The sequence below is a fragment of the Peromyscus leucopus genome, chromosome 4 (genome assembly GCF_004664715.2).
Source record: "Peromyscus leucopus breed LL Stock chromosome 4, UCI_PerLeu_2.1, whole genome shotgun sequence".
Classification (NCBI taxonomy): domain Eukaryota; kingdom Metazoa; phylum Chordata; class Mammalia; order Rodentia; family Cricetidae; genus Peromyscus; species Peromyscus leucopus.
The window spans coordinates 106,277,773-106,293,582 of NC_051066.1; the positions used below are offsets into that span (position 1 = coordinate 106,277,773).

The 15,810-nt window shown below is 43.5% G+C and overlaps 1 protein-coding gene across 1 annotated transcript in view; it reads left to right on the top strand.

The window, feature by feature from the left end:
• Positions 1 to 3,015: 3,015 nt before the first annotated feature.
• Tmc2 (transmembrane channel like 2) overlaps positions 3,016 to 15,810 on the top strand; it is a 78,594-nt gene continuing 65,799 nt past the window's right edge. The window contains 3 exon segments of the mRNA XM_028878539.2: positions 3,016 to 3,090; positions 3,587 to 3,646; positions 4,395 to 4,578. Coding sequence (XP_028734372.1) covers positions 3,016 to 3,090; positions 3,587 to 3,646; positions 4,395 to 4,578 — 319 coding nt within the window.

The window sequence follows — 15,810 nt, forward strand, 5'->3', positions numbered from 1 at the left end:
TTTGAGTGACATAGCTGTGACCACACATGGTGTCTCTTGCAATAAACTCTGTAATTTTGTTCTTGATTTTATACGCCTATCAGGGTGGGAGATTTTTTCAGCAAGGAGGACAGATTGTGGAAGCCTACAACAAAATCGAGTTGCTCTGGATGAAGCAAATGCCTTTAGTAATGGATAGTTGTGTGATGTCAGAACACAGCGGCCCAGAGGCGTCTCTCCCTTACTGTCACGTCGACCGTCAGCGCACTGTCGGAGGGATGCGTAGTGCGGTTAACTCCTTGCTTTCGCCTCAGTAGAGAGCTAGCTTCTCCAGAGCACCAGACCTTAACAGGGATGCATTAACTCCATAGAGCTGAACGCAAAGAATAATAGAGTAGACTGAGAGAATGAGGAGCTGGCGAAGCATCTCGCTATTACTCAGCTGTGCTCCTATACTCACTATCACGTCAGCAGCTGAGAACAATGAAGAAGGTCGTATGGTTGTCTTTTGTATTTTGACAACATGAACCACCAACCACTAGAATTTTCTCGTGTGGAACAGGAGGGCTAATGAGAAAATGCTCTCACCCCTGCAGATGCTTAGGCAAATTCTTGTACGCGCATTTTCTGACTTAAAGAATTGCATAGTAGGGTTGGGCGCCTAGTTCATTGACGCGAGGATCGGTGAGCCCATCCGGGTGATTCAGCCTAGTATAGGATGTCCATGAGTAGTTATCAAGGAACAAGACGCTGCAGTCAAGAGGCAAGTAGAGTATTATCGGTCATTCCAAATGTGTTCTGTACTGAGCTTAATATCGAGATTCCAAGATAAGCCTCCAGTTTTGAGATAGATTGTCACGCCAATAGGAATCTAATAGATCAATGTGGATGCTTGACCAACGAATTCAAGACATAATAACCCTTTCCTTCCCTATACGCTAATGTCTTCTCTGCACTTGCGCAGAAATTACTTCTTCGAGCTCAGCACTATGAATATTCTCTCATAAGAACTACGAGAGTCGCTTACTTTGTGAAGCAGTATTTATTGTGAATATTTTTGAGTTCATTAGTAAATCGAGGCCATGAGAGGTAGGATTGAGACTCCTACAATTGTCCTTTATACCATCTATATCGTGTGCCTACTGAGACTTACTATTCACACAAGGTGATGAATTGTGCCTACAATACATCACACTACAGCGCACGATGATCAGAGACCTGAATAATAATCAACTTATTAATGAGAGGAGAATGTTTTCATAACATTTGCCGAGTGACTGTTCAATTCATATTAGAATCAGTGTTCTGCGCTACGAGAAACAAACTCTTTTAACCAACAAGAAAGACTACTACCTATGTAATTAATGGAGCGAGTGGAGTAATTACTGTGTGTGAGCCTACCACTCACTAGTACTCGATGAGTGTTTTGACAATGCAGTGGTGCTAGTGATAGTGCAGGTGGCGCATGCTCTAGGAAGTGTGGAGCACGGCTCTAGTTTGGCAGACAAAGAAGAGTATGGCACTGAGTTGCAAAATGATGTTTGAACGAGCACGGGGCAGAAGCAATAGTCTCTGGAGGAACTCGGCTCATGCGTCTGTAAAAGCACCACATGTCGCGTTCTGAGTCAATACTGCGAGCGTAGTGATGATCTCTGTCACATCATACTGACAATGGTTCACTTCTGATATTTATCTCTCGAGAATCATTAGAAATGTAGTATCATTAAGCTCTTCTCACTAGCAACCAGTCTGCTTGACACACGTGCCATGTTAGTCCATGAGGCTTTTACCTGACGTTAGATAAGAACACTCCGAGGAAACTGAGTACAGACATGCCACTCACATTGACTGTGTTGTACACATCTCTCAGAAACGATCAGGCTGCACTGGCAGTATCCAGGGTTGCATGCTGTGCAGCAGCTAATTATAAAACTGCATACACAAGACAGTGGTGAAAAAATGTACAATAGGGCGTTAATTTACTACAAGGAAGATTTTGGAATTCTTGAAAAGTAAGAAGCTGTTGGCACACTTTGTAAATTATATGCTGGAAGAAAATAGAGTTTAAAACTCACGGTATCATCATAAGAAGCATCATAATAAGTGAGAAAATTCGTTACATGCTGGTTGTTTCATGAGGTTTGGTTGTCGTAGTCTGCCTGTGGAGAGAGCCAGGCGAGAGCTCACTAGCAAACTCTTGACACACAAGAAACATATTGTCAATGGGGCTGCGACCTTAACAGTTCTCAGTAGGGTTAGCCCGATTGAGTGCGATGCATGGCGGAGAACACAGTGGTAGACATGTGCTAGGCTATGACAGGTGGTTGTCGTGGGAGACACGGCGTGGGAGGTTCTACATCCTGATCGAGCATGAGGTGGGGAGGGCGCCTGGGGAGAGTGCAGAGTGTGGGCGCGCCCAAATTTACTGGTATACCCACCTGAATTTCTCGATGCTCTGGAAATTCTGATGATGCCACTATCCTTTGTAGAAAAATAATGAAAAGGACGCCACAAAGTCATCTGCACTGCTGAGGTACCTGACTTCAGGTGCTCATCCACCTCCTAAGGAAGATCTGCTGATGGTGGAAGGCATAGGAGATTAATAAGGCATTAGGTAGGAGTCAGAAGGACTCGCACAAAAGACCATGCACTATAGCAAAGAGAGAATGCATTCAGAGATAAAATCAAATGCAACGAGAAAGCGACACCCATACTCGCACGCCATCGGACGTGCAAGAGAGCTTAGGACTCCACACTGCTGCATCGGAGCACAAGTACGAAGCTACGTCATTTGTAGAGTTGAATCTACCAAGGGAGTCATATGCCACTATGATCCACTCACTGGGTTGGATGATGAGCACAATGCCGTGTGGGTGAGTAGCCCTAGTAGAGTTGTATACCACTAGGAATCTAAGCACTGTAAACTACCAAAAACATGAGGCATTGCAGTGCAGCACGCAAGGAAAGCCTTCCTATGCATATATGAGCTCCATAAAATGACCCCAAACAAAGTATACAAAACATACTCGCGAGCTCATGAGCCGGAATGTCGGAGCCGGCGCTGAGTACTCGTCTCTGCCTCCTGCCAGCACCTCCGCGTGCCATCGGAAGGTGAGTTATCTTCTCTAACAATATGTTTCTGGCTGAGCTGAGCGTCCCATGCTCACTATGCCTTGCGAAGAGAGCTTATGGAAGGAACCTGGAAATCCACTTCAGATATCAGCCGCATAGACAAAAGCCATACACCTTGGGACGCAAGATGCACTGGTTCTGCAGCATTGCTAATCCCGCTCGCATTAACAGTTGGGGGGTTTTCAAAGCACACCAAATGAACATTCCTAAAGGCAGGCAAAGCACCAGAGAAAGCTGCTGAATGATAGCACGCTGATCTTCAGGGAGACAATCACTCGGCCGCTGGCTCCAGAGACAAAGTGTTAAGAATTTCCAGGACTTATCAGGGAAACACTGGCCAGCATGCACAAGGACCTCTTGCTTAATGCTGAGCCCTGTGAAGGGACGGGAAGAATCAGCAAGGGATCCCATTTCATAATCTGCACTTTACAAAGAAATCCCAGAGGAATAACTTCACCCCTTTGTCCCAATTCAGGGACTCCAGACACTAGGGTATAAGAGCCGTGCAATACCATCGCTCAACCTTCCTCGGCTGGTATGCAAGCCAGTCACTAACCGTTCTGTTATGAGGCGACGCCTGTCAGAAGTCATACGCCACCTCCAGGGCGTCATGTAATAAGGTAGATGGCATGAAAATGTGAGGCCACAGCTGGCCTGTAGGCCCAGAGGAGGAGCATTGCGACAAGAGCCGGAGGATGTGGTTGTGATGGCGATTCGAACGGAGGTGGAAAGACCTGCGCACTGAGACTTTCTCATTCTCAATACTCGTGAATCTCCCAACAAAACTTACCCTTTCTCACTCTTCAAACTATCAGAGGCACAAGGACATTTCCAGTCTTTCGCTTGAGGCCAAGGTTCCGGTAATGGAGAGGCAACGAGACCCATCCTGACCAGCTTTGAGATGTCAACTCCAGTGCGGGGAGAGTCTATTGAATCCCGGAATGATGAGCCAGTGATGGACCTTCCGTACCTATTCTGATGGACTATAGACCGGCCAGTTTATAAGAGCCTGGGAGGAGCGATTGATGAGTGTAGGATATCCTCACTTGATCTCTCATGGGTCTACCTACCGAGGGCTTCTGGCAGCAGTGGATACTCGGCGGGAAAGCAGCGCAAGGGTGCATGGGTAAAGCGGCACGCGTGAAACATTTGAGTTGGTTCTAGATCCTACAGATTGAGCTGACCAACCTCAGGTGGCTATCGCCTTTCCTTTCGATCACCTGAGTCGATTCGCGTGATGGAGGGTAAATAGTCCATGATAACTTGCAGGGCTTCATGGACAGGAACTGAAAATCGCACCTGTGCCAGAAGGTCATCGGAGTGAGCACAGAAGATATATGAACCTTACTGAGATACGGCCACCACTCATCGACTCCATTAAGAGCATTAACTGTGGACAGGTTGGGCGGCGCTTGGATATCAATTTCTTCCCACTGTCGTCTCGTTCTGTCTGTCTGTTGTGGCAGGGTATGACGGCGTATGAAGAAAGTTTTCTGAAACTAAGACTTCTATCAAGGTATCAAGGAAAGTGGTTGGAGCCTTAGAATCTTATATGATGAATAGAGAGGTAACATGGAGCCAGGTTCCGGTCTGTCAGGCTCCGCATGTCTTCGTACACATGTCGGGCTCGCTGACCGTGTAGTGAAGAAAGCCCTTATCCAGACCGGGCGATCTCTACTGCCTATCTTGCCAGGCTTGGGTTCGCTATTGGTGTAGGACAGTGAGCAGCTCTCAGCTGGAACTGGATGGGGGGTATAGGACGGCGGTGAGGCATGTAGGAGGTGGGATGGCCACTGGTGTGGTGAGCCAGCAAGTACATTAATTGGGAGGCTTCGACATAGAAGTCCTCTAACACAGTGCCAGCCAATTTAACATACCGTTCCAGTCTACACCACACCACCAGGCCCTCAAGTCTCCTCTTCAACCTCTGCTCAGTAACAAGTTCATGATTATAACTCTTGCACTGGTTAGCCAGCTTTCCGAGGTTTAACTGAAGGAAGTGAAGCAGTGAGTATACATTGTGTTGGTTGTTTTTACCTGGCTTTTTTGGTCGATGCCGGGACCCACTCCAGCTCACATATACTTAATCATCATTACACCCGCACACTGTCTTACCTATGTGAATCTATATATAAATCATACCCGGCCTCCTAGTCTTGCTTTGTTGTCCTCAGCACAGCTTTCTTATGTCTCAATAATTTCCTGTAATGGTTCGCGCTGCTGGCTTATTTCCCACCAGGTTCTGCTTGGACTGATCCCGTAAAATGATTACTGTGGTATTTTTAAGCTGTGTCGTTGTCTGAGAGTCGCATCGCTGGATGGGTACTGTGGGCTCCTGCGCTAGTACGTCCCTTCTTTCCTATGCGTCATCTATCTTCTAGCGCCTACCAGATTTGACTTCCTCTCAATATATTTCAGTCTTACGGATCGCTGCCCGAACCCACTATAGCTTGTCTCCTCATACGTGCTCACAATATTGGGTCATGATCAGGCTACTTTTCACTTTAGGCCAGTCTAGTGACTCGTTTTTCATGACAGGCAAAGTCAAAGCGCAAGCATTCAACAGAGTTAGAACAGAGAAGCAATCATAAACCAACGACCAATCGCTGCCTTATAAATAAACATTTGTGGGCCATAACAATCAAGTCTAAGCATGTAGGACGTGGTCCTGCTGCTCATGGCTCCCTCTTGCTACAACACAGGCTCAATATCGGAGGAATTTAGAGATCACTTTGAGTCTTTTGTTTTCCTAGGTCATGACCTGATGAATTCAAATATATATCACCATGGGACCAAGCAGACACCTAAGAGGTGGTCTGGACTCCAGGAGCCGCCTTCCAGTCCAAAATCACGCAAATAGCCCAACGCGCTCCCTCCCTCACATAAGAGGACACCTGCGTCATGCTCATACCACATCTTTTGTAGTCGGGGGTTTGAGAAAGCAGCTCCCCTGGAATGTGATTTTCAGCATTTCTGTGTACTATAGTGAGAAGGCATAGCTAGTCCAGATTGCTTCCTATGTTGGAAAGTGTGTCAAAGCGAAAGAGGACTAGAAAACGCTACCAAAGTAGGGATGAGAGATCTCACCTCCATCTGAGCATCTGACTAAGTCAATGGATGTTACTCATGTATGAAGGTATAACTAGTGTCTAGAGCAAGCCAGTAGTAATCGGGAGTAGGAGTAAGTATGAAAAGTCTAAAGGCCAGCGCACTACTAATCTGCCGACTTACCGAGGTTACTCCTTAGTGCACTATTCAATTGACTTTGCCCCAAGGGAGAGAAATAGACTATGTATAATTAGTGCCACCAAAAGCCCAAGGTAACTTATGAGACTCATTTTGACAATACTGATGATTTGTATAGACCTCTTGCTCCGAGCATGCTGACTCATTCATTCTTGTCATGTAATGTGGTGTTTTGTAGCTCTAATACAACTGCCTTTTGACATCATATTTCTCTTAACTATATGAAAGTTTTCATACAACTCTCACATACCTCAATCTACAGGTAATTTGCCGCTTACCACACACAAGCTTCAATCTTGAAGGATACGCCTAGCGCACGCTCACGCCTACCTATCTCAACGATGAATTGTTTCCTTTCTCGTTTATCCTACTAACACTCTCTCTCAAAAATAAAAATAAAAACCCACAAAAATGAAAATCAAAACTAACCAGCAGCCTGGCAGTGGTGATGCACACCTTTAATCCCAGCACTCGGGAGGCAGGCACAGGTGGATCTCTGTGAGTTCGAGGCCAGCCTGGTCTACAGAGTGAGTTCCAGTACAGGCACCAAAGCTACACAGTAAAGCCCTGTCATGAAAAACAAAAACAAAACCCTAACAAAGAAAAGACCAATAAAATAGAAAATGCCAAAACAAAACAAAATTAAATAAGTCCACACACACAAACAAACAAACAAATAAAACCAACAAAACATGGAGTTCCTTTTGGCCAACTACTGGACACGTGGTCTACCCTGGAGTATGGTTGATACTCAGTGACACTCCATCAGAGAAAACTAATTTCCCCTTTCCCAGCAGATATCAATTGCAAATAGCTTCTTAGTGGGGGGTGAGACCTCATGTCTACTTCCCCTCCCAATGCTGGGACCTTGTCTGGCTTAACCCCTTGGAGGTCATATATGTGCTGCCATGGTCTCCTTGAGTTCAAATGTGTGTCAGTCCTGTTGTGTCTGGAAGACATTGTTTCCTTGGAGTCATCTGTCCCCTCTGGCTCTTACAATCTTTCTGCCTCCTCTTCCTCATAGATCCCTGAGCCTTGAGAGGAGGAATTTGATCCTATTTAGGACTGAGCACTCCAAAATCTCTCACTCTCTGCACATTGTCCAGTTGTGGGTCTCTGTGTGGACTCACATCTACTGCAAGAAAATCTTCTCTGATGTGGGTTAAGTGAGGCACTAATCTATGGATGTAGCAAAGGGTCATTACGAGTCATTTTACTGTTATATTCTTTTAGCAGAATAATAGCATTTGGTTTTCCCTAAGTCATGACCTATCTAGCCTCAGGTTCTTGGCCACATTAGCAGTGTCAGGTATGTGTTCTACCTCATGGAGTGGGCCTTAAATCCAGTTTTTAAAAGTGGCTCATTACTTCCCTAAAATTCATGCCACCATTGCACCAATATATCTTGCAGGAAGGTTGCTGTTACAGGTCACAGGATTTGTCTCTGGGAGATATTGATGATAACCTTTCACCTCTGGCAGGTACAAAGTACCTTACACGATCATGAACTCTATTCAGGAGGGCTATAGCTTTTAGTCAGGCACCAGTTCCACTTCTCTGTGTTGAATGACATAAGTAAGTATTGTCTTCAGCAACAGGGCCTTACCATCAGGTTGTGGAGAGCAGCCAATAGCCTGTAATGTTTGGGGGGCTCCATGGTACTCTTTCGGCCAATGACTCAACAAGATGTAGCCCATTCCTGGCACTAAAGGCTTTACTTGGTGACATTAGATGTCTAGTTTTGGCATCATCCCCTCATTATTTGGTGATTCAATTTATCTTTCTTTCATATTGTATATATTTCAGAAAACCACCACAGTAGTAGGTTTCCATATGGCTTTTCAAAGGTCCTTTAGAGTTAGTTGCCCCTCTCCCTATTGCTGTGGGATGTCTTTCTGAATGCTGTGAATGTGTTGCTTTGGTTGGTTGATAAATAAAGCTATATTGGCCTATGGCAAGGCAGCTTAGAGGCAGGCAGGAAATACAAGCAGATAGACAGGAAGAAGAAGGGCAGAAGGGAAGAGATATGAACCAGCCACCCGAGGAGCAACATGTAATGGGACACAGGTAAAGCCACAGAACACATGGCAATACATAGATTAATAGCTATGGGTTAATTTAAGATATAAGAGCTAGCTAGCAAGAGGCCTGCCATAGACTACACAGTTTGTAAATAATATAAGCCTCTATGTGTTTACTTGGGTCTGAGCGACTGCAGGACTGGGTGGGATACAGGAAAACTTCCGACTACACCCTATTTCCTCCTTTACCCTGCCTTTCCATCCCTCTCCCTATTTAATCTTCCTATTCTAGTTTCCTCTCTCTCTCCATAACACTGCACTCCATTTCCCCTTCCTTGAAGGATCCTCTCCTCCCCTCTGGTCCAAATCCCTATGGTTATTCAAATTGTAGCACATGTATTGAAAGCTTAAATGCTAACATCCACACATAAGAGAAAACATACAGTATTTGTCTTTTGAGATCTGGGTTACCTCATTCAGGATGATTTTTTTTTCTAGCTCAATCTATTTACCTGTAAGTTTCACAATTTCATTTTTTCTTCCTTGATAGTGAGATGTATTACTTGGATACAGCAGAAAGATGGATCCTGTTTTCTAATCCAATCTATTAATCTATGTCTTTTTATTGGAGAATTGAGACCATTAATGTTGAGAGTTTATTTTATTTTTGTTTGTTTGTTTGTTTTTTGAGACAGGGTTTCCTGTGTAACAGTGTTGGCTGTCCTGGAATTCAATTGTAAACCAGGCAAGTCTTGAACTCACAGAGATCCTCCTGACTCTGCCTCCTGAGTGCCAGGATCAAAGGCATGTGCCACCATACTTGGCTAATGTTGAAAGTTATTAATGAGCCATGTTTATTGATTCCTGTTATTTTGTGGGCATTTCCTCCCTTGTTTTATTTACTATTCTTAGATTAATCATTCCCTGTGTCCTTGGATATAGTTAATCTCTTCCAACTGAAGTTTTCTTCTAGCTTCTTCTGTAGAGCTGGAGTGGTAGAAATTGCTTAAATTTGGTTTTATCATGAATGTTTTTCTTTCTCCATCTACTGTGATGGAAAGTTTAGCTAGATATAGAATATGGGCTGGCATCTGTGGTCTTTTAGAGTCTGTAGATCATCTGTCCAAGTCCTTCTGGCTTTTAGTGTTTATTGAGAAGCCAGGTGTTATTCTAATTGGGTCTTTCTTTATATATTACTTGGTCTTTTTCCTTTTCAGCTTTTAATATTCTTTGTCCTGTATGTTCAGTGTTTTGATTATTATGTGTTGTGGAAATTTCTTTTCTGGTGTCATCTATTTGGTTTTCTTTATGCTTCTTGTATCTTGATAGGCATATCTTTCTTTAGATTAAGGAATTTTTTCTATTTTTGTTAAAAGATATTTTCTGTGCCTTTAACCTGGGTTTCTTCTCCTTCCTTTATTCCTATTATTCATAGATTTGGTGTTTTCATGGTGTCCCAGATTTCTTGGATGTTTTGTGCCTGGATTTTTTTTTAGGTTTTACATTTTATTTGCCCAGATATCAGTTTCTTCTACCTTGTCTTCAGTACCTGAAATTCTCTCTTCCATGTCTTGTAATCTGTTGGTGAGGCTGTCCTCTGAGGGTTTTGCTTAATATTCTAAATTTTTCATTTTCAGTTTTATTTTAGTTTAGGTTTTCTTTAGTGATTGTATTTCTTTGTTAAATTCTAGTTCTATAACTTAAAATGTTTTCTTACTTCATTCAACTGCATTTTCACAATTTTATAAGGCATTTATTTATTCATATCTTCTTTGAGGTCTTGAAGTTATTCATTGCTGTTTTGAGTCCTTGTCTTGTACTTCAGCTAAATTGCTTTTCTCAGGACCTATTGCAATAGGATCACTGGCTTCCAGAGGAGGCATGTTGTCTTGGTTGCTTGTGTTTGGTTTTGCACTGGGATCTACACATCTGGAGTTTTGATGTTTGAAGTTTTATTGGTATGGATATCTGTTCTCATCTTCGTTGGGTAGGTATTCTGTTCTTGTTTTTTGTTTTGTTTTGTTTTTCGAGACAGGGTGTCTCTGTGTAGCTTTGTGCCTTTCCTGGATCTCACTCTGTAGACCAGGCTGGCCTCGAACTCACAGAGATCCACCTGGCTCTGCCTCCCTGTATTCTGTCCTTTTACTGCTGTTGCCTATTCTAGATTCTAGAAATGTGGTGGATGTTAGGTCCCTGATAGAGAGTTTTCTGAGGATCTGCAGGTGGCAACAGGAAAAAGCTCTGGGGACACTGGGTTCACACCAAGAGTCAGAGTCCCTAGGGAAAGGGGTACTGTGGGAGTAGAGGCTCCTCCAGGCAGGCTAGACCTCAGAGTACGCCTGCAGAGATGAGGATGAAAGAGGCAGGGGGACCCTGGGTCTGTACCAAGAGCTCCTTAATCTTTAAAAACACTTTTGGAGTGTTTCCTCAAAGCATATCTCATTGATCAATCATTTTAATTTTTAAAATAGACTTCTTTTTTAACCTGTATGGATGGTTTGACTGTGTACCCACATGCATGCCTAGTTCTCATGGAGGCCAGAAAAGGGTGTCAGATTCCCTGGAACTGGAGTTACAGATGTTTATGAGCCACCATGTGGGTAAAGAGATTGAACTCAGTCTTCTGGAAAAGCAGTCAGTGACCATAACCATTGATCCATCTCTCTAGTCCCAATATTATGTATTTTTTTAAAATAGAAATTTTAGGCTTATAGAAAAACTTGGCATAAATTACATTCCTTTTCCTCTTGCATTAGTTCACTGCATGTTATGACCAATATTGAGACATTCTTGTCAAAGTCCAGAATGAACACTAGGATTCATTCTTTGTGTTGTATCTTCTAAGGGTTCTGAAAATGCATAATGTAATAAGTATATTGTCACAACTTTGTTCAGAACAGCATGTTCTCAAAATACCCTGTGGCCCACCTGTTCAATCTTCTCTTTCCACTCAATCCTGGAAGCCACTGATGGTTTTACTGTCTCTGCAGTTTGGACTTCCTAGAGCATTGTGGAGCCATGATATGAAGTCTTCACTGGGCAGGGGGCAACTTTCACTTAGAAATGTGCACTCAAGGTCTCCCACACTATTTTTACATAGCTTGAAAGTTCTTTTTTTTTTTAAATCACTTAGTAGCATCCCATCTTTATGTCTCAATCTTTTAGTGAACTTGTGCCACTAGGCACGTGACCTTCAAATGTACCCAACTTCTTCTGCCCTTAAAAGAGACAGGAAGGCTTGAAGGGGATGGAGTCAGACATTTCTTTGACCTTGGGTCCATCAGTTTCACTCTCTAACAAATGGCTCCTGTTAAGGTCAGCACGTGATAAGGACAGTGTCTTAGTTCGGGTTACTATTGCTGTGGTGAAACAGCATGATCTAAACCAGCTTGGGAAGGTTTATTTAGCTTACACTTCCACAATGTAGCCCGTCACTGGAGAAAGTCAGGACAGAAACTCAAGAAGGGCTGAAACATGGAGGCAGGAGCTGATGCAGAAGCCACGGAGGGGTGTTGCTTGCTGGTTTGTTCCTCATGGCTTGCTCAGCCTGCTTTCTTATAGAACCTAGGATCACCAGCCCAGGGATGACACCAACCACAGTAAGCTGAGTCCACCACCGTTCACTAATTTAAAAAATTCCCTACAGCTGGATCTCATAGAGGCATTTATTCAATTGAGGTTCCCTCCTTTCAGATGACTCTAGCTTGTGTCAAGTTGACATAAAACTAGCCAGTATAGATAGCATAATGTTCTGGGCATACTTCAAAATGTACCTGCTCCTCCCTAATGGAAACACCAGTCTTCAGTGTGAACTGCTAGGGTTCTTGGCAGGAAAGCACATGACAGTGTTGAGGTAAAAGAAAAATGAGGAAAATGGAGAGAACATGGGAAGGGTCAGAGCCTCCTCCTCCTCCTCCTCCTCCTCCTGGGATCAGATTTTCCACTGTGTGCTGATTGAAGTCAAGAAACTACAACATAGCCAGGCAGTGGTGGCGCACACCTTTAATCCCAGCACTCAGGAGGCAGAGGCAGGTGGATCTCTGTGAGTTCAAGGCCAGCCTGGGCTACCAAGTGAGTTCCAGGAAAGGCGCAAAGCTACACAGAGAAACCCTGTCCTGGAAAACCAAAAAAAAAACAAAAAAAAAAAAAAAAAAAAAAAAAAAAAAAAAGAAACTACAACATAACTGATAAAGTCAAAATTATCTACAGAGATAATCATCGGTTTCCAAAAACCTTCTCAAACAAGGATGCTTGAAATACGAAAATAAGTAAAATGTGTTGTTTAGAGTCAGAATATTTGTAACTTTAAATTTAGACATATTAGCACCTCTCTCTCATCTTCAAACATAAATAATACACATCATAAGACTACCTTACAATTTCTTTACACAAGGAGATTATGCTAAGAAAACCAGTAACCTAGCTTATGTTTTGTCCTTGATGGCTCTCCTGCTGCCTGGTAAACACCATACCATAACCAAAACAACTTGTAGAAGCAAAGATTCTTTGGCTTCCACTTCCAGATCACAGTCCATGACTGAGGGAAGTCAGGGGAGAAACTCAAGGCAGGAAATGAAGCAGAAACCATGGAAAAATGCTTACTGGCTTGCTCTCTATCTGGCTCCTAGCTGGCTTCTTTATATAGCCCAGGACCATTTTCCTGAAGAATAGTTCCCCACAGTGGGCTGGGCCCTCCTGTGTCCATCAATAATCAAGACTGTTCCCCACAGACATGGCCAGTTTGATTGGACAAATACCTCAATTTAGGTTCCCACTTTCCAGGCAACTCTAGATTGTTTAGACTCTAGATTGAACTGACAATAAAAACTAAACATATTTTACTTTCATTTCCATATTTTACTTACATTTAAATTTTTTAAAATTTTATGTGTATGAGTGTTTTGTCTGCACATAAGTCTGTATACCATATGTGTGCAGTACCTGCAGAAGCCAGAAGAGGGCATCCGATCCCCCAGAACTGGAGTTACAGACACTTGTATCTTCCATGTGGGTAATGGGACTGGACAGGTCCTGTAGAAGAGCAGCCAATGCTCTTCATTGCTAAGCCATCTCTCCAGCCCTAGTTTTCACTTAAATTTTAAACTTTGCTTAATACTGAAATTATACCCTTTGAAATAATAACTCAAAAAGCCACAGAACCATAAATACAGACATTGAAAAGACACTTGAATGTAGTTTTTTCTCTCTTGAGAAGTTCATGTCTTGACTATATTCCCAACCTCCTAAAATACAATTTTTCTTTTTGAATAGTCTTGCTATGTAGCTAAGCACTGACTGTCTTCCACTCTTTAAAAAGTTTAAATTTTATTTATTTATTTACTTATTTATTAAGTGTGTGTGTGTGTGTGTGTGTGTGTGTGTGTGTGTGTGTTTGCTTGTGTGTCTGTACATGTGAGTGAAAGTGTCTATGGAAGCCTGAAGAGGGTGTCTGATCCCCTGGAGCTGGAGTTAGAGGCAGTTAGTTGTTAGGCTCTTAACATGGGTACTGGGAGATGAACGTAGGTCCCATACAAGAGCAGCATATGCTCTTAACCACCGAGCTCTCTCTCTCTCTCTCTGCAGATATGCTCCCACCCTGTTTGTTGAGACAAGATTTTATATATCCCAGGCCAGTCTGGAATTCAGTATGTATCTGAGGTTGGCCTTGAACCTCTCATCCCTCTGCCTTTGCCTCCCAAGTGCTGAGACCACAGATGTGAATGTCCAAGCCCATTTCAATAGACTGGGGAGGCAGCTCAGAGGTTAAGAGTACTTGCTGTTCTTGCAGAGAACCTGAATTTGGTTCCTGAATTTGATCCACGTTTGAATCACAAAAGCCTGTAACTCCGAACTCCAGGGGAGCTTAATACCCTTTTCTGGCCTCTTGCTGGTACACACACCCACATGCACGCACACACACACACACACACACACACACACACACACACACAAAGATAAAACTATTTTTTTAAAGGCAATAGCTTGTATTCTGTCAGAAAATTGAGGGCAGAGGACAAAGGCTTGCATGGAAAAAGTTCTCCTGTGATCTAAAGAGCATCTGGGACGTCTCTAATCAGTTGTGGCAAGATACACAGAAATGCAAAGTGACTGTCATGAAGGAAAAGTATTGTATTCACAGATCCATAGAAGAGGGATGCTCAGTTAACAGGTAGCCTCCCAGGGAAGCACGGAGGCCAGTCAGGAGCAGAGGGAATATGAGAGGGTATGGGTGTCTCAGTCGATGTTCCATTGTTGTCAAGAGACATGATGACCATGGCAACTCTTATAAAAGAAAACATTTAATTGGAACTGGCTTACATTTTCAGAGGTTTAGTCCTTCTTTTTTGTTTTGTTTTGGTTGGTTGGTTGGTTGGTTTTTCGAGACAGGCTTTCTCTGTGTAGCTTTGCGCCTTTCCTGGAACTCACTCTGTAGCCCAGGCTGACCTCGAACTCACAGAGATCCGCCTGCCTCTGCCTCCCAAGTGCTGGGATTAAAGGCATGTGCCACTACCACCCGGCATGGTTTAGTCTATTATTGTCATGGCAGGAAGCATGGCAGTATGCTGGCAGATGTGCTGCTGTGGAGGTAGCTGAGAGTTCTACATCTTGATCCACAGGTGGCAGAAAGAGAGCCACTGACCTGGCTTGAGCTTCTGAAACTCAAAGCCCACCCTCAGTGACACACTTCCTCCAACAAGGCCACAAGTTATAATCCTTTCAAATAATCCCACTCTCTGTGAGCCTATGGTGGCCATTTTCACTGAAACCATCACAGTGGGTTAAGACTCTTCGTTGTGGTTTATACAAGAAACAATGGATGAGGCAAGGAAAGGACAATGTGCTGCTCCAAGAGCCACAGACCATCTGACGAAATCTCAGTGCTGGGCACGAGAAACCTCCTCTCAAGTTGTTGGCCAGGGAAGTCCAAGAGACCCCCAAAACAATAGAGACTGTGGCTGTTGTCTTTGGTTGCTTCTCAGAATTTGAAGGGAAGGCCCTAGCTGAAGACATCACATACTTTGGACACAAGACTTGGAGATTTGAGCGAGAACTGACCTGGAAGCCTTCTTCCTGAGGACTGGCCCTCATAGTATCAGAAGGTGGTATGTAAGATGCCAAGGGAGAAAAATCACTCACTAGTCCTACATAGCAATAAAACCTGAGAACCACAACAATGACCAGCATGGCAAGATATTCCTGAGGGTGAAACAGTGGTATATGTTTAACTGCATTCTTATCCTTATATCCACAGATAAATGTATCTCTCACCACTCACCAGAGAAGCTTATTTTTGCATCAGACAGACACCATGACAGAAATTCATGACTCATGACAATGCAAGGAACTGTAGTTGGACTTTTATGTCCTGCCAGCCAGCTCCCAAATAACCGCACGGAGTTTTCTTATTAATTGTGAAAGCTCAGCCAATAGC